We start from the raw sequence: 19,161 nt of genomic DNA on the forward strand, positions 1-19,161 counted from the left end.
AATGATCCAGTATTTCAAGGGAAATAAAGCTATTGCTGTCTCGCAAGCTGTTATTCTAATCTTTCTGCTAATATATTGGAATAATTGGTCACCTTCAGCACATCAGGTTCATGCAGGCTCTTTGTAGTGCAATCAACAGTCCCATTCCCCCAGTGGCCCTGGAAGTTTATTTCAATCAATTCACCAGGCAGTTTCCTTTTGAAATAATCAGTTGTCTCCCTTTCTACCATCTTCGTAGGTAGCTAATTCCAAGTCAGCACTTCATTCTTAGTTTTCTTCCTGGCAGCATCTGTGTCCTCACCCTTCTACGATCTACTTTGCCTACCTTATCTACACCTGTTATAATCTTGTACACCCCCAAACAAATCTCTCATTTTCCTCTGTTCTAACATGGAGAACCCCAACTTCTCCAACCTAATCTTGTAGCTAAATTCCCCCATTCCAAGAAATGCCTACCGTCCCAAGGGCCTTCTCTAATCTGAACTGAATGCATTGTTATTTTTTGTGCTCTTAATTATAATCATCTTTATTGTCACAAGTAGGCTTACATTAACACTGCAATCAAGTTACTGTGAAAAACACCTGTTTGGGTACATGAGGGAGAATTCAGAATGTCCAATTCACCTAACAGCACATCTTTCGAGACTTGTGGGAGGAAACCAGAGCACCCGGAGGAAACCTACACCGACATGGGGAGACCGTGCAGACTCTGCACAGACAGCGATCCAAGTTGTGAATCGAACCTCGGACCCTGGCGCTGTGAAGCCACTGTGCCACCTTGCTGCCAAGTAGCTCATAATGACCCAAGATCTAAATGCTTTGCTGAGATAGAATAGTCTTTGTCCTGCCGCCGTCAAAAATCTATTCACCTTCACTCTCCGGTTCTCTTTCCTTGCACACTCTTTACAATTGTGCTATTTAGTCTATCTTCTTTCTCCTGCTAAAATAGATCACCTCCTATTTATCTGTTTAAATTCTAATTGCCACCTTCCTGTTCATTCGGCTAACCTATCAATGAAAAGCGGGCAGCATAATCAAAGACCCCTCCCACCCGGCTTATTTACTCTTCCAACGTCTTCCATTGGGCAGGAGATACAAAAGTCTGAGAACATGCAGGAATAGATTCAAAAACAGCTTTTTCCTCAGACTGCTAAATGACCCTCTTTTTGACTGACCTCATAAACTACACCCCTGTATGCTTCACCCAATGTCGGTGTTTATGTAGTTACATTGTGTACCTTGTGTTGCCCTATTATGTATTTCTTTTATTTTCTTTCCATGTACTTAATGATCTGTTGAGCTGCTTGCAGAAAAATACTTTTCACTGTACCTCGGTACATGTGACAAAATAAATCAATCCAATCCAATCTGAAGTCCAAAGACGTGCAGGTTGGGTAGAATGGACATGCTAAATTGCCCTTGGTGTCCAAAAAGGTTAGGAGGGGTTATTGGGTTATGGGGATAGGGTGGAAGTGATGGGCTGAATGGCCTCCTTCCGCACTGTATGTTCTGTGATATTCTATGAACTATCCTCTGTCTCCCAGAAGTTTGGTATCTTTGGGAAATTTCAAAATTTCCTCTGTATCCCAAAAGGTAAGCCATTCAAAAAAAAGCAGTTGTCCTAGCATTGGCACTTGAGAATCATCTCTGTCTTTCAGAACGGAAGATGCTAGACCAGGGGTGGGAAAACTACGGCCCGCGGGCCGCATGTGGCCCGACAAAGGTCTTTATGCGGCCCACCAAGATCAAGTCATTAAAATTAAAAAAAAATTTTTTTTTTTTTATAAGGTTAATGGGGGGGGGGGGGGGGGGGGGGGGGTGCTGTTGGGTTACTGGTATACGTTGACTTGAGTAGGGTGATCATTGCTCGGCACAACATCGAGGGCCGAAGGGCCTGTTCTGTGCTGTACTGTTCTATGGGCCTCACGGTAGCATGGTGGTTAGCATCAATGCTTCACAGCTCCAGGATCCCAGGTTCGATTCCCGGCTGGGTCACTGTCTGTGTGGAGTCTGCACGTCCTCCCCGTGTGTGCGTGGGTTTCCTCCGGGTGCTCCGGTTTCCTCCCACAGTCCAAAGATGTGCGGGTTAGGTGGATTGGCCATGCTAAATTGCCCATAGTGTAAGGTTAATGGGGGGATTGTTGGGTTACGGGTATACGGGTTACGTGGGTTTAAGTAGGGTGATCATTGCTCGGCACAACATCGAGGGCCGAAGGGCCTGTTCTGTGCTGTACTGTTCTATGTTCTATATGAGGCGCCCAGAATCATAACCGGGTGAAGCGCCATTTTTGAAAAGTAGAGAAAAAGAGGGCTAAAGGCAGGATGCCGCTGGGGGAAGTGCTGAGGTATATGCCGCACGCTAATTGGTTACAACCGGGACTATTAATTAATATACTATGCGGCCCTTTAAAATTGTGAATTTCTGAATGTGGCCCTTGCACGGAAAAGTTTGCCCACCCCTGTGCTAGACAATCATGCCACGACTTGCTGTTTTCTGTTCTTGAGCCAGTTTTAAAAGAAAATGCAAGCTGGCACTGATTTTAGTTTTGTTCACCAGCCTTTTATGCTTTCTTAAAATCCATGTAGACCACATTCACTGCATCCTCTGTTACTTCGTCAAAATATTCAGCTAGATTAGTCAATCATTATCTATCTTTTGAAAATCTTGTGCTGACTCTTGATAAACTCAATCTTGTCAGGTGCCAGTTGATTTTGGTTTTTTTGATTGTTTCTAAAATTGTCCCCACCACAGATGTTAAATTAACTGGCCTGAAGTTACTTGGATTGTCTTTACACACTTTCTTGAATAAGGATGTCCCATTTGCCACTCTGCTATTTTCTAGAAGTTCCCATGTATCTAGAGAAGGCTGTAAGATTGTGGCTAACTCTTCGCTATCTCCATTTCCACTCCATTTAGCAACTTTGGATCTGGCCTAAGCTACCCAGGCAACCTATTCACTCTTATGCATAGTCAGCCTTTCTGATGGGTCCTGCCCATCAATTTTCATCCCATCCATTACCTCTGCTTCTACTGATCTGTTGTCAGCACCCTCTCTTAATAAACACCAATGCAAAGTACTTATTAAATATTCTCATCTGCCCTGTACCTCTCAGCTTATAACACCCTCTTTGTGTCTTTAATACGATCCATTTGTATCTTACGACTCGCTAACTCTTTGCATGCTCATAGTTATGTAACTGCAATACAGCTGCTACATCACAAAGAGAATGCAACAAATTGAAAAGTATTTGATATAACTTGGGTTTGTCTTGAAGGTAGGGACATGGGAGCTATCTGTTTTATATTTTAATCTAGAGCTTCACTGGAACACTTTTTTTTTACTGCTTTCTATTCCCCCCCCCCCCCCCCCTCTGTTTCTGTAGTATGTCTGTGTTCACTTCCCAGCTCCGATTACCTAACTAACTGTGGATAGATTAAGGCGGAGTTGATGTGTCTGGTGAAAACAGTTACCCAGTTACAGGCCCGTTAATGAAATGTCTCGACAGTTGAAACTCCGTAAAGAACACCAGTGTGTTTGTATTGGCTGACCTGCTTGTTTGTACAAAGCTGTATATATCAGGCACACCTGCAGTGTCAGAGAAGGCAAGAATTGTAAACTGGCTTTCTGGTGTTGAATTTGCTGCGTACTCTAAATTGTTGAGTGTTTTATTTGTTTACAACTTGTTTATATGATTAAAACTTTGGCTCCAAACTTGTTCGAGTGAGCATCTCGTAGCATAGCCCACTTGCTAGATTTTGTTTTGCCCATGTCCTTCAAATTGTCCTGCACATTGCTCGAAATGTGGCTGAGAATGGTGATGCTGACGTGACATCTAGACCATGGTGCATCATGGGTTCAGCATCTCGAATTAGGATTTATGAATAGAGACAGGAAACCAGGAACAACTGAGAAGATAGAGTAAATTGCAGTCTAATTAGCTATGAACAATCAATAAGGGGGAACAAAATCAAAAGGAAATTAATTCCAGTAAAAGCACCTTCTTTAAACTCTTATTTTCCCAGCAAATCCTGATTTATTAACATAACTGCACTAGAAATGTACTTAGTTTTAGCTAATCATTTAAAAAAGAATCCAGAGGGCAGCACGGTGGTGCAATGGTTAGCACTTCGACCTCATGACGCTGAAGTTAGGGGCAGCGCGGTAGCATAGTGGTTAGCATAAATGCTTCACAGCTCCAGTGTCCCAGGTCCGATTCCTGGCTGGGTCACTGTCTGTGCGGAGTCTGCACATCCTCCCCGTGTGTGCGTGGGTTTCCTCCGGGTGCTCCGGTTTCCTCCCACGGTCCAAAGATATGCGGGTTAGGTGGATTGGCCATGCTAAATTGCCCGTAGTGTCCTAAAAAGTAAGGTTAAGGGGGGGGGGGGGGGGGGGGGGGGGGGGGGTTGTTGGGTTACGGGTATAGGGTGGATATGTGGGTTTGAGTAGGGTGATCATGGCTCGGCACAACATCGAGGGCCGAAGGGCCTGTTCTGTGCTGTACTGTTCTATGTTCTATGAAGTCCCAGGTTTGATCCTGACTCCAGGTCACTGTCATGTGGAGTTTGCACATTTTCCCCTTGTTTGTGTGGGTTTCGTCCCCCACAAGCCAAAAAAAATGTGCAGCAGGGTAGGTGGATTAGCGACGCGAAATTGCCCTTTAATTGGGGAAAAAAATGAATTGGGTATTCTAAATTTATTTTTTAAAAAAAAGGAAAAATAGAATCCATTCTTGTGTCAGACTGCATTTTCTAGTAAGTTATTTACTAAAGCAAAATGTTGCTCTACCTTTTTAGATAAATTACATACAATTGCAATCAAACGTATGAATCAATGAAATGTTATTGTAGCACAGTGTTGTTACAGACTCGGGTTTGGATGGATGAATGAGTCAATATTCTGGATAACTGGTTGTTGCACTTTTTGCCTATATAAATGGCCTATTTCAAATTCAATTAGCATTAATCTGGGTTTGTCCTGTGTTGTCTCAAAGGTGTTAATTTGTGTTTGGTTTTGAGTCTGAAGTGTTGCTGTGTTGTTTGTATTATGCCTGAATGATTGTTATGAATTTGTAAGCCAGTCAATGAGTGTCAACAGTTCTGCTTGTCGAGGGCATTACAGCTTTGTCTTTGCCTATCTTTATCCAGCATCAAGCTTGTTTTTGAGCAGGACAACGGAGTGAGCCTGGAAGGTGAGTTCATAGTGTTTTTGGATCACTTTCTTTTTTTATGTAATAAATTTACAGTAGCCAATTCTTTTTGTTCAATCAAGGGACAATTTAATGTGGCCAATTCACCTACCCTGCACATCTTTGCATTGTGGGGGGTGAGACCCGCGCAAACACTGGGAGAGTGCAAACTCCACACGGACGGTGACCCAGAGCCGTGATCGAACCTGGGTACTGAGCGTTGTGAGGCAGCAGTGCTAACAACTGCACCACCATGCCGCCATGGATCAACCGGAGGGCAGGCTATCCTCGACCTGGTAATATGCAATGAGGCAGATTTGACTAATGACCTTGTAAAGAAAGTCTTTTGGTAGCAGTAATCATGCCATAATTGAACTTCACATTGTTTGTGGAGAGAAAAGTGGGTGTAAGACTGGTGTCTTAACCTTGTGATTGCCATTATTTAAATGTATGAGGAGAGAATTGGCAAAAGTGAACTGGGAAAATAGGTTAAATGGTATGACAATCGAGAAACAGTGGCAGACATGGTAAGGAAATATTCCATAACTCTTAAGCAAAGAGATATTCCATTGAGAAAAAGACCCTAGGAGAATGATGGGCCGTCCATAACTAGAATTTAAAGATAGTATCAAAGAACAAAGCATATTATTGAAATGATGAGAGTTTGCTCTGAGGTGCAAAGGGATCTATATAGTATTGATCATCCTATTTAAAGAAGGATGTAAATGTGTTGGTAGCAGTTCAGAGAGATTTACCAGATACCTGTCTGCTGAGGAAAGGTTATCAAGCTAGGCTTGTACTGCTGGAGTTTAGAAGAGTAAGAGGTGACGATATTGAAAGGTGAGATCCTGAGGGGTCTTGACAGGGTGGATGTGGAGAAGATGTTTACTCTTGTGGGAGAATCTGGAACTTGGGCATCACGGTAGCACAAGTGGATAGCACTGTGGCTTCACAATGCCAGGGTCCCAGCTTCGATTCCCCGCTGAGTCGGAGTCTGCACGTTCTCCCTGTGTCTGCGTGGGTTTCCTCCGGGTGCTCCGGTTTCCTCCCACAGTCCATAGACGTGCAGGTTAAGTGGATTGGCCATGATAAATTGCCCTTGGTGACCAAAAAGGGTAGGAGGGGTTATTGGGTTACAGGGATAGGGTGGGAGTGAGGGCTTAAGTGGGTCGGTGCAGACTCGATGGGCCGAATGGCCGCCTCCTGCACTGTATGTTCCATGTTCTAGGGATCGCTGTTTAAAAATGAAGGATCACTCCTATAAAACAGAGATGAAGCAAAATTCTTTCACTCTGAGAATCCTGAATCTTTGGAATGCTCTTCCTGAAAAGGCAGTAGAAGCAGAGTCTTTGAATATTTTTAAGGCAGGGCTGGATAGATTCTTAGTGAGCAAGGGGGATAGGTTATCGGGGGTAGACAAGAAGCAGAGTTGAGGTTAAACATAGAACAGATAAGCACAGTACAGGCCCGTTGGCCCACGATGTTGTACCGACCACTTATCCTAATCTAAGATCAACCTAACCTACACCCCTTCAATTTACTGCTGTCCATGTGCCTGTCCAAGAGTCCCTTAAATGTCCCTAATGACTCAGACTCCATCACCTCTGCTGGCAGTGCATTCCACACACCCACCACTCTGTATGAAGAACCTACCTCTGACATCTCCCCCTATACCGTCCTCCAATCACCTTAAAATTATGTCCCCTCGTGACAGCCATTTCCGCGCTGTGGGAAAGTCTCTGGCTATCCACTCTATCCATGCCTCTCATTACCTTGTACACCTCGATCAAGTCACCTCTCTTCCTCCTTCACTCTAGTGAGAAAAGCCCTAGCTCCCTCAACCTTTTCTTCATAAGACATGCCCTCCAGTCCAGGCAGCATCCTGGTAAATCTCCTCTCCGCCCTCTCCAAAGCATCCGTATCCTTCTTGTAATGAGGCGACCAGAACTGGACACACTATTCCAAGTGTGGTCGAACCAGGGTTTTATAAAGCTGCAGCAAAACCTCACGGCTCTTAAACTCCATTCCCCTGTTAAGATGTAACCAGAACACTTGTCTTTTGGCAGCTGATTGAGTTTACCATAGAACAGACAGTGCCCATTGAGTCTGCACCGACCCACTTAAGCCCTCGCCTCCACCCTATCCCAATAACCCCATCTCACCTTTTTGGTCACTAAGGGCAATTTACCATAGCCAATCCACCCAACCTGCACGTCTTTGGATTGTGGGAGGAAACCAACGCAGACACAGAGATAATGTGCAGACTCTGCACAGACAGTGACCTAGCGGGGAATCGAAGCTGGGACCTTGGCGCTGTGAAGTCACAGTGCTAACCACTTGTGCTGCCCGTAAAGCCAACACACCAAACGCCTTCTAAACAACTCTATCAACCTGGGTGGCAACTCTAGAAATATTAAAACGGATGGTATGCACATTTAAAAAGGAAGAAAGTAAATGCAATTACTGTTTGTCCCTTAGAGGGTGCGACTGGAGAATTAATAATGGGATAGAGGGAACCAGAAAATTGAAGCATTTTTGCTGTTCGTTGTCACTGTAGAAGACATGGGGGAGAAAAAATATCAAGAAGACTTGAAAATCATGAGGTAAAATGGAGGGAGGAACTTCTCAATCACTAGTGCTAAAAATTGACAAGTCCCCTGAACTTTGTCATGCTAGGGTCTTAAAATAATTGATGCCGAGATAGTAGATGCATTAGTTATGATCTTCCAAAATTCCCTAGATTTTGGGATGGTCCTAGCAGATTGGAAAATCATTAATGTAACATCACGGTAGCATGGTGGTTAGCATCAATGCTTCACGGCTCCAGGGTCCCAGGTTCGATTCCCGGCTGGGTCATTGTCTGTGTGGAGTCTGCACGTCCTCCCCGTGTGTGCGTGGGTTTCCTCCGGGTGCTCCGGTTTCCTCCCACAGTCCAAAGATGTGCGGGTTAGGTGGATTGGCCATGCTAAATTGCCCGTAGTGTAAGGTTAATGGGGGGATTGTTGGGTTACGGGTATACGGGTTACGTGGGTTTAAGTAGGGTGATCATTGCTCGGCACAACATCGAGGGCCGAAGGGCCTGTTCTGTGCTGTACTGTTCTATCTCTTCAAGAAAGGTGAGACTCCGAAAGCAGGAAACTATAGGCAGTTAGCTGGCGATATTTCATGAGGGAAATGCTAGAATCCATCATTAAGGAAGTAGGTATTTAGAAAATCGTAATATAATCCGACACTATCAACATAGTTTTGCGAAAGGAAAATTTGTATTCGACTAATTTATCAGAATTCTATGAGGAAGCTACAGTCCATATGGATAAAGGTGTGGTACCTGTAGATGTGGTGTACTTGGATTTCCTTTTTTGTAAATTTACAGTACCCAATTTTTGAGGGGCAATTTAGCATGGCCAATCCACATACCCTGCACATCTTTTGGGCTGTGGGGGTGAAACCCACACAGGTACTGTGAGAATGTGTAAACTCCACGCGGACAGTGACCTGGGGTCAGGATCGAACCCGGGTCCTCTGTGCCGTGAGGCAGCAGTGCTAACCACTGCGCCACCATGCAGCTTGTACTTGGATTGCCAAAGGCATTCAACAAGGTTGCTATGTAAAATAAGAGCTCATGCTGTGGGTGTAACATATTAAAATGTTTAGAAGCTTGGTTAGGTAACAGGAAGGAAAGAGTAGGGATAAATTGATTATAACAGCTTGCCAACCTGAAAATAAAGTGCCACAGGGATCAGTGCTGGGACATCAACTATTTCCATCTATATCAATGCCTTGGTTGAAGGTGCTGAAAGTATGGTAGCTAAATTTGCTGATGCCACCAAGATAGTAAGTTGTCACAAGGGCATAAGGAATCTTTAGAGGGTCACAGACAGGTTAAGTGAGTGGGCAAATATTTGGGAGGTGGAGTATAATGAGGTGAACTGTCAGCAAGCAGTATATTTGAATGAACAGAGTTTTTGTAACTCTGGTACGTGAATCATGAAACGTTGGTATGCAGGCGCAGCACATTATTGGAAGGCTAATAGGATGTTGGCATTCATTGCAAAGGGAATCGAGCATTAAAAATAGGGGGGAAAAAAGCAAATTACTGCGGATGCTGGAAACTTTGACAAAGAGTCATCGGACTCGAAACGTTAGCTCTTTTCTCTCCTGACAGATGCTGCCAGACTTGCTGAGATTTTCCAGCATTTTCTCTTTTGATAAAAACAGGGAAGCTATGCCACAGTTGCACAGGACATTGGTGAGACTGCAATTGGAGTACTGTGTACAATTTTGGTCTCCTTAATTAAAGGATATAATGTATGAGAAGCTGTTCAGAGATGGGGCAGCATGATGGTGCAGTGGTTAGCACTGCTGCTTCATGACACTGAGGACCTGGGTTTGATCCTGGTCCTCGGTCACTGTCCATGTGGAGTTTGCACATTGTATCCCTGTACCTGTGTGGGTCTCGCCCCCAGAACACACAGATGTGCAGGTTCGGTGAATTGGCCATGCTAAATTATTCTTGAATTGGACAAAAAAGAATTGGGTACTCTAAATATTTATTTTTTAAAAAGCAGTTCAGAGAAGGTTCACTCGACTGATTGTTGGGATGAAGGGGTTATCTTCTAAGGAAAGGTTGTGGTTGGGCCTGTACCCATTAAGTTTGGAAGAATGAGAGGTGGATGGTCTTTTGGTAAGGTTTAAGCTGCTGATGGGACTTGACTGAGAGAATGCTTCCCTTTGTGTGAGAGTCTGAAACAAGGCGAAACAGTTTTAAAATTAAAAAATTTGAGGTCTCTCATTTAAGACTGGGTAAGGAGAAGTTTTTTTCTAATAAATTTAGAGTACTCATCATCTTTTTTTTTCCCAAATAAGGGGCAATCCATCTAACCTGCACATCTTTTGGGTTGTGGGGTGAAACCCATGCAGGCACGGGGAGAATGTGAAATCTTCAGACTGGGATCAAACCCGGGTCCTCAGTGCCATAAGCAGCAGTGCTAACCACTGCGCCACCGCTCCGGCCATGAGGAGTTTTTGTTCTCAAGATCATTGGTATGTGTAATTGTCTTCCCCAGAGTGCACAGGAGGCTGGGTCATTATGCTGAAGTCTGAGTTAGATTTATGATCAGCAGAGGAGTCTAGAGTTATGGGGTAGACCGTTAAGGCCACAGTCCGAATCAGCCATGATCCTGTTGACTGGTGAAGCAGGCTCGAGGCCTGAATTGGCGGCCTCCTTCTAATTCGTGCTGAATACCTATTGTCATTGCTCAGCTTCAGTGGCTCCTGTTTGACATGCATGACCCAGATTCTCACTATCATTTCGCTCTCCAAGACCTTGCTGCTCTCTACTTGATCTCCTGCAGTTTGTGCATTTACCTTCCATTCCTCTGGTACTGATTAGCTCTTTCATCTGTAATTACGGGGTTCTGTTCTTTTCTTCCTATTAAAAGACTTTCTCTGATCATATTTTATACTCCCTCCAAATCTCCTCTTTTCAACTTTTTCCTATTGACTAAGAAGTGGCAAATGCCATTCACGCTGCACATTTGCAGGCAATAACCATCTCCAACAAGAGAGAATCTAACCATCTCTTTGACATTCATTAGCATTACCATCACTGAATTTCCCATTACCAACAAGCTGGGATGTTTACTATTGACCAAAGCCTGAATTCAACCAGTCACCTAAATGCTGTAGCTACATAAACAGCTAGGGACTGGGAAATTTCCTGTTCATTCACAAAGGCACAAGTCAAGATTGTGGTAGAATACTCTCCACTAGCATTGCTGCCTCACGGCGTCAAGGTCCCAGGTTCGATCGTGGCTCTAGGTGACTGTCCGTGTGGAGTTTGCACATTATCCCCATGTTTGCATTGGTTTCGCCCCACAACCCAAAGATGTGGCAATTGGCCATGCTAAATTGTCCCTTAATTGGAAAAAATGAATTTTTATTTAAAACAAACTACACTCCACTTCCCTGGAAATAGTGCAGTTCCAACAACACTCCAGCTTGAAACTGTCCAGGACAAAGAAGCCTGCTTGATGCGCACCCCATTCACCACCTTAAACATCCAATCTCTCCTCCGACACAGTGGGAGCAGTGTGTACCATATGCAAGATTAATTGCAGCAACTTGCCAAACCACCTTCGGCAGCACCTGTGATTGAAACGAGAAAGACGAGGGCAGCAGATGCATGGGAACACTGCCATGTGCAAGCAAGCTCCTCTCCACACTACACACCATCCTGACTTGGAGCTATATCATTGTTCCTTCACTGTTATTGGGTTAAAATCATAGAATTTATAGTGCAGAAGGAGGCCATTCGGCCTATTGAGTCTGCACCGGCCCTTAGAACGAGCATCCTACTAATGCCCTTATCGCCATCCTATCCCTGTAACCCATCCTAACCTTTTAGACACTAAGGGGCAATTTAGCATGGCCAATCCACCTAACCTGCACATCTTTGGACTGTGGGAGGAAACTGGAGCACCCGGAGGAGACCCACGCAGAAAATCCTGGAACTCACTCCCGAGCAGCACTGGGTGTACCTACATCTTGGGCACTACAACGGTTCAAGAAGGCAACTCAGCACCATGTTCTCAAGGGCAATTGGGATGGGCAGTAAATACTGACTTAATGATAGACCCACATCTTGCGAAAATAGAGGAAACTTTGAAACTAATTAAATTTGAAACTTTTAAATTGAATAGACAATTATAGACTTTCAAAATTAAATGACTTTCAAAATTAAAATGGCTTGCTAAAAAGATTGTATGGGTGGATTAACTGTTTACTTGATGAAGGGCTGTAGTCTGTTTGGCATTGCAGCTGTAACCTGCTTGTAGTTTTGTGGCTGTTGTAGCACTTACTTCCTATGACCTTGAAAACTAGTGTGATTGTGACCGTAGTTTTGGGGCAGAGTGTTTATTCCATCAGTTACGTTATAACTTCAGGGCTTTTGGAGCGATAACTCTTTTCGTTCTGGGGTGCAAAATGGTGTGTTCCAGTGGTTTATGTGACTTGATATGCAGAGTTTATACTTGTCTCTAGTTTTTGGTATCAGGCCTGTGTTATATATTGACCGACTGCTTCAGAATCCACAGTGTCTTGGTTAGGGGATGAGATCGCAATCTATGGAAGAGAGACGGTTTTGTGTATTCCTTTAAAAAATAAAAATTGGACAGCACAATGGCGCAGTGGTTAGCATTGATATCTCATTGCGCCGAGGTCCCAAGTTCAATCCCGGATCTGGGTCACTGTCCGTGTGGAGTTTGCACATTCTCCCCGTGTTTGCGTAGGTTTCGCCCCCACAATCCAAAGTTGTGCAGGGTGGGTGGATTAGCCAAGCTAAATTGCCCCTTAATTGGAAAAAATTAATTGGGTACTCTAAATTTATTTTAAAAAACAATGCCATTTGCATGATTGTGAGCTGGAAAATTGAAAGAAAATGTGGGTTTAAGCTGGAGAGAAAGAGCAGCTGAGATAAAACCGACAGCTTCTAAAGAATGAATATGCCTGAAGAAAACAGAAAATAAAATCTTGCTGAATTATTTAATTTTAATGCATTTTAAGCGCTAGAAGTTAGTGAAAAAATAGCAGAATTAACATTTTTGGAAATAGCCAGGGTAAGTAAGAAACGGTAGTTCTAATTTTATTTTTGTACATCATTTGAGTGCTGGAAATGTGATGTCAAATGACTTAAAAGTTAGAATCAGATCGACAATATTTGTGTTTTATCTAATGTCTACACAACATATATGTGCTCTGTGATTGGTCTATGCAATACGTTGCTACCAAAGTTTAATGTATATTTTTATCAAATCTTAAACAGGTTAGATTGAATGTTCTAAGTACTGGTGAGAATTTAAATTTAATTTATTTGACTGAATTAGATTTTGTGAGATACTGTACATTTGCCATTGAACTGTGTGCCACTGACATTTAAGACTATCTTTTCACCTAGACCAACTTGATTAACACTGGTTCTGATATTCCTAAACATGTACTTAATCCTTGTTTATTGATTTATTGTATTTGGAATTTGAGGCTTAATTCCTAAATGATTAAAATGTATTCTCTTTTTGTCCCAAATTCTGCAAAATCCTTTTCTCTCAATCTACCTGAAAGTGGTGGATTAATTTGAACTAATGAAAGCTGATGCATTTCTCTTTTAATTTCAGCTTGTGTTCGGTAACTACGGATGACAAAGAATTATTATTGTGGATGGATAGCGCGGGGGGGACGCGGGGGGGGGGACGGGACGGGACGCGGGGGGGGGGGGGGGGAGACGACGACATCCTCCTCTAGAACACTCATCTGTAATATCCAATATTCTGGAATCCAAACTTGAATGATTCATTGTGCAAGTTGTGTGTGGAAATTGTCCCAGGAGGACAATCTAGAAGTTTCCCGACAGTTATTGCCAATAGTGAACTACTTTTATAACTGATCATTTGTTGCTTGTTTTCTCTCCTAGGATTGAAGTGTTTCTGCTCCCACTGTGCTTCAAATAACTACACCTGTGATACAGATGGACTCTGTGTGACCACTGTCACTAGCATAGAAAATCGAATCGTGCGCAGCAAAATGTGCGTTTCAAGTGCTGAACTGATACCTCCAGATAGGCCGTTTCTTTGTGCTCCATCTGTAAGTGATGCTGTATCGAGTCATTGCTGTAATTCAAATTTCTGCAATGATTTTGATCTTCCTGTGCCAACCAGAGGTAAGATTCTGGGTGGACATTTTCATGTTTTCTGTGGAAGCATTAAATAGTAGTCTAATTTTTAAAGGTGATGTAGAGTTTACTGATTTTTATATAGGGTATACAGGGCTCCAATGAAAGGTCATTAACGTCCCACAGATGCCGAACGACCTGAGTGTTTTTGTTTCATATTGCCATCATCTGCAGTGTTTTGCTTTTGTACAGAAACAGGGCACAGGAGCAAAGGCCGTAGGAGCATGGGTAGGCCATTTAATCCCTTTTGAGCATGCTCCATTATCCAATAAGATTGTGGCTGATCTGGCTGTGGTCCCATCTCCACTTTGCCACCTGTGCCCCTTAACACTTTTGTACAGTAAAAATCTGTCTAACTCTGCCTTGAATAAAGTGATGACCCGTCCCCCACTGCATTCTGAGGAAGAGACCCTTTCTCCTCGTCTCCATCTTAAACAGTAGATCACAAATCTGTATCCCGATGGTTCTAGTCTGTCTCACAAAGGAAACCTCCTCCAGGTATCTACCCTATCAAATCCCCTCAAGACTTGATATGTTTCAATAAGATCACCCCTCGTTCTTCTAAACTCCCAAGTGGAATAGGTCCAACCTGTTCACCTTGCTTCATAACAAAGGCACTTTATCCAAAGAATGAGTGGAGTGAATCTTCTCTGAACTGCTTCTAACGTCGCAGTCTTCCAGATGTAGTCTCATTAAGGCCATGTACGGCTACAATAACATTTCTCTCCTGTTCTAGTCTGCTCCGCTTTACAACAAATGTCAACATTCCACTTGGCGTTCTAATCTTTTGCTTTCCCTGCATACTAATCTTTGTGATACCTGCACCAGGAAACCCAGATCATGTGGCCAATGAGTCCTTGACTTGTGTTGCACTCATCCTCTTGCTTTTCCTCACCTAACAACATCAGCATTACCCTCTATTGCCTTTGCTCTCAAATACTTATCTAGCCTCCCCTGAGATGTATTTGTACTATTGACTTTAACTACCCCACCTGCACATTTTCATCACTCTGGATAAAGGAAGTTTCTTCCGAATTCTCGATTTGAATTCTTGGTGACTATCTTGCATTGATGACCTCTTAGTTTTGCTCTTCTCCACAACTGTAACCACACTCTCCAGATCCGCTATCAACATTTTTATTATTTTAAATGCATTTATTAGGTCATCCCTCAGCTTTTTTTCTCCCCAAAATAGCCTGTTCATCCTCTCCTGATAGGAATGCCCGTACATTTTCGATATTATCTGCACAAATCTTTTTTTGTACTTTATCCAGTGTGTCTCGTACTCTATATAATATATACACAATGATTTGGAGTGGTCTGACCAAGCTTTGATAGACGTTTAGCATGACACCATTATTTTTCAGTTTGTCCCTCCTTAAATAACAATAATGCTCGTTTTTTTAAAAATGTCTTTGTTCATTGCGTCTCCAATTCTAGTCACGTCCTCTGCCTCATTCAGCTTATAATTTTCCAAGTAATATGGAACCCATTTTATTTTCAAAATGTGGTATCTCATTCAGTTATGTTGAAATTAATTTGCCAATTATAGAATCATAGAATTTGCAGTGCAGAAGGAGGCCATTCAGCCCATCGAGTCTGCACTGGCTCTTGGAAAGAACACCCTACCCAAGGTCAACAACTCCACCCTATCCCAATAACCCAGTAACCCCACCCAACACTAAGGGCACTTTTGGACACTAAGGGCAATTTAGCATGGCCAATCCACCTAACCTGCACATCTTTGGACTGTGGGAGGAAACTGGAGCACCCGGAGGAAACCCACGCGCACACTGGGAGGATGTGCAGACTCCGCACAGACAGTGACCCAAGCTGGAATCGAACCTGGGACCCTGGAGCTGTGAAGCGATTGTGCTATCCACAATGCTACCGTGCTGCCCCTATTATATGCCTATTCTGCAAGCTTGTGACTATTTCATAGATTTTTTTTCATAAATGTTTACAGCATGGAAACAGGCCCTTTGGCCCAGCTTGTCCATGCCGCCCAGTTTCTACCACTAAGCAGTTGTAATTTATTGCAGTCCTCCCGCCTGCACATGCACACTTTGATATTGTCTGGAAATTTAGATACTGTGTTTTTAGAATCTCTTCGGTGCAGAAAGAGTGCATTCAAACCTTTGAGTCTGCACAGACCCTCTGAAAGAGCACCGTATCCCACTCCCCATCCTATATCTTTTACAATAACCCCACCTAACCTGCACATCCCTGGACACCAAGGGGCAATTTTATCATGGTCAATCCACCTAACCTGCACAACTTTGGAATGTGGGAGGAAACCGGAAGCACCCGGAGGAAACCCACGCACAGACGGGGAGAAAGTCCAAACTCCACACAGTCACCCAAGGCTGGCATCAAACCCAGGTCTCTGGCACCGTGAGGCAGCAGTGCTAACCATGCAACCCCAACATCCAAGTTGTTGTTACAATTTGTGGAGAGCAGTGGTCCTAACGCTGATCTTGTGGATGGCCCAAAGTTGCCCAACAAGATTAAATGTCTGTGATTTTTATTTGTTGTGGAGGTTCCTGTTCATAAAATATTTTCTGGTTAGCTTTATTATTTAAATCTCCTGTAAGGCTGACTTTTCAAATGGGGCCCCAGGGATGAGAGCTCATAATTGCAAATGGTTGTTAGCTAGGGTTTTTCTCTCTAACCTTGTCCATTGAATTTATTCCCTTCGTGTATTATTGATTCACATCTTTGATTGAATTAACGTTTATGGTGTGTGGTTTGCTTTGCTAAACATTCTGCATATTTTAACTTGGGTCTTAATACCACTCTAACTGTCAATTGATGCAGCATCTAATGATTGAAGCAGATCAGGGCTGTCACCAGGTTGTTTGCTTCTGGAATGTTGTAGCTCAAAACATATTACAGAAATCATGCCAAAAAGTAATCAAATATTTTAATTTTGCTAAATAATTTTACTAACTTGGTTGCTAACCAGGTAGGAACTAAAGGTAACCATGACCCAAAATCTGCTCCTTTGACCTACAATCATTTCTATTAACTCTGGTGACGTCCAGGATTTGCGTTAAGTGTTGTGGAATATATTTTCTCCGTTGTTCGGGGAATGGAGTCCGCACAGGAGAGGTTTTGCATGGTTCCAAAAATATTAAGTTAGCTATTCCATTGCAACTTTAATCTCCTTGAGTTTCATGCACAGAAGTGTGGAAAATACATCAAATTCCAGCATGATGTCTGGGGAAAAAAATAAAGCTAACCAAGGACACATGGAGAATTAATCCATTGCAGTTTTTGAAGTTCTTCCCATAAGATACAGTGGCATTCAGTGATCATATAAGTTCATTTATATTGCACCATGCCTCAGAGTTGCAGCTGGAAATCTGCTTCAAGACTGGAGCAAGATATTATAAACAATTTTTTTAGCGTTCCAATTGGCCCCCACCATTGGAAAAATTGCAGTGCAACAAAATGTTATTCACAATGGCAGGCAATATAAAATCGGCTGATTTCATGTCATGTGATTAGCAAAGGGAATAATTGATGGGGAAATAAAATGATTTCTATAATTGGTAAAATATAGGGTAGTTCAGACTGCTTAACTTTGTAATTCTGTTTGTGCATTATTCCTAGTGACTCGAGCAGAGCCCCCTTGGTTAAATTTGGGGCCCGTGGAATTGGCAGCAGTCATCGCTGGACCAGTTTGTGTGGTTTGCATTTTACTGATGGTGGCCTTCTATTTTTTTCATAATCGCGCGGTCATTCATCATCGTGTTCCTCATGAAGAAGATCCGACCATGGATCATCCATTTATTTCCGAGGGCACCACTCTCAAAGATTTAATTTATGATATGACCACTTCTGGATCTGGTTCAGGTAAAGCTGGAATTTTAGATTACAATCCACCCTTCTTTGTATGTGTGGGGGGGGTTGTTGCTTGCGTAATTAAATGTTGTGGGCATCGTCCTTAAATAGAACAGAAATTTTGATCTGCCATTCGTTTTTGGCTAGCTAATTACTGACTAATCTATCCATTTCCAGAATTTCCTGCTTTTATTTCCAGTTTTCATAGATTATCATAGAATTTACAGTGCAGAAGGAGGCCATTAGGCACATCGAGTCTGCACCGGCTCTTGGAAAGAGTACCCTACCCGATGTCAATACCTCCACCCTATCCCCAGTTCCCAGTAACCACACCCAACACTAAGGACAATTTTGGACAGTAAGGGCAATTTAGCATGGCCAATCCACCTAACCTGCACATCTTTGGACCGTGGGAGGAAACCGGAGCACCCGGAGGAAACCCATGCACACACTGGGAGGATGTGCAGACTCCGCACAGACAGTGACCCAAGCCGGAATCGAACCTGGGACCCTGGAGCTGTGAAGCAATTGTGCTATCTACCATGCTGCCCAAATTATTTTCCCAAATATTTTCTATTGTATGTTTACATTATGACTTGATGCGGCATTGTTTTACACTTCAAAGTTTGGCAGTCTTTTTACTTCAGAGTTGTTTTTGAAATAAGCTTTGCCATCTATTTGGGATGAAGTGAAGTAGTTGATTCTTCAGCTTCTTGTCAGCAGCAGATCTAATTGTGAAAATGGGTACAAAATGGACGGACTGGTGGCAAAGGCCAATACCAGGCATTCAAAAGCTGAGTGCTCTTTCTCTTCTCTTCTCCCCCCCCCCCCCCCCCCCCCCCCCCCAACCCCTCTCTCATTCTCTCATCAAATTCTCTGAACTGAGTTGGTACCACAAGGAATAAAAAAAAAGACCAGTCAGTACAATGTTGGCTTGGGATCTCAATGTCATCGAGGCACAGCAGGCATAACTTCAAAACTGGATGTGATGGCCCTTTATGATGGCAGAGACAACAATGTGTGTTATATTCTGCGCACTCAGAACGAAAGAACATGAAGTGGATTCATGTGGGATGAATCCAAATAACAACACAGGTTTATTGCAGCCGTTGCAGAGTAAACAACTATTGAAGGCTTGGTCTAGACTGAGACGAGGCCTCTGAGGCAGCCAATGATGTCACAAACTATCACAAGGCTAGACTCTTATTTTTATAAATTTAGAGTACCCAATTAGTTTTTTCCAATTAAGGGGCAATTTAGCGTGGCCAATCTAAATTGCCCCTTGTTAATCGCTCAATAAATGCGTTCAACTTACAAACAACGAACAAAGAAAATTACAGCACAGGAACAGGCCTTTCGGCCCTCCCAGCCTGCGGCGATCCAGATCCTTTATCTAAACTTGT

The 19,161-nt window shown here is 43.1% G+C and overlaps 1 protein-coding gene across 1 annotated transcript in view; it reads left to right on the plus strand.

The window, feature by feature from the left end:
• tgfbr1b (transforming growth factor, beta receptor 1 b) overlaps nucleotides 1–19,161 on the plus strand; it is a 119,075-nt gene that overhangs the window by 51,269 nt on the left and 48,645 nt on the right. The window contains exons 2-3 of the mRNA XM_038809801.1: nucleotides 13,655–13,900; nucleotides 17,528–17,770. Coding sequence (XP_038665729.1) covers nucleotides 13,655–13,900; nucleotides 17,528–17,770 — 489 coding nt within the window. The remainder of the gene's footprint in view (nucleotides 1–13,654; nucleotides 13,901–17,527; nucleotides 17,771–19,161) is intronic.

Source organism: Scyliorhinus canicula, chromosome 10, assembly GCF_902713615.1.
Source record: "Scyliorhinus canicula chromosome 10, sScyCan1.1, whole genome shotgun sequence".
NCBI classification, from domain to species: domain Eukaryota; kingdom Metazoa; phylum Chordata; class Chondrichthyes; order Carcharhiniformes; family Scyliorhinidae; genus Scyliorhinus; species Scyliorhinus canicula.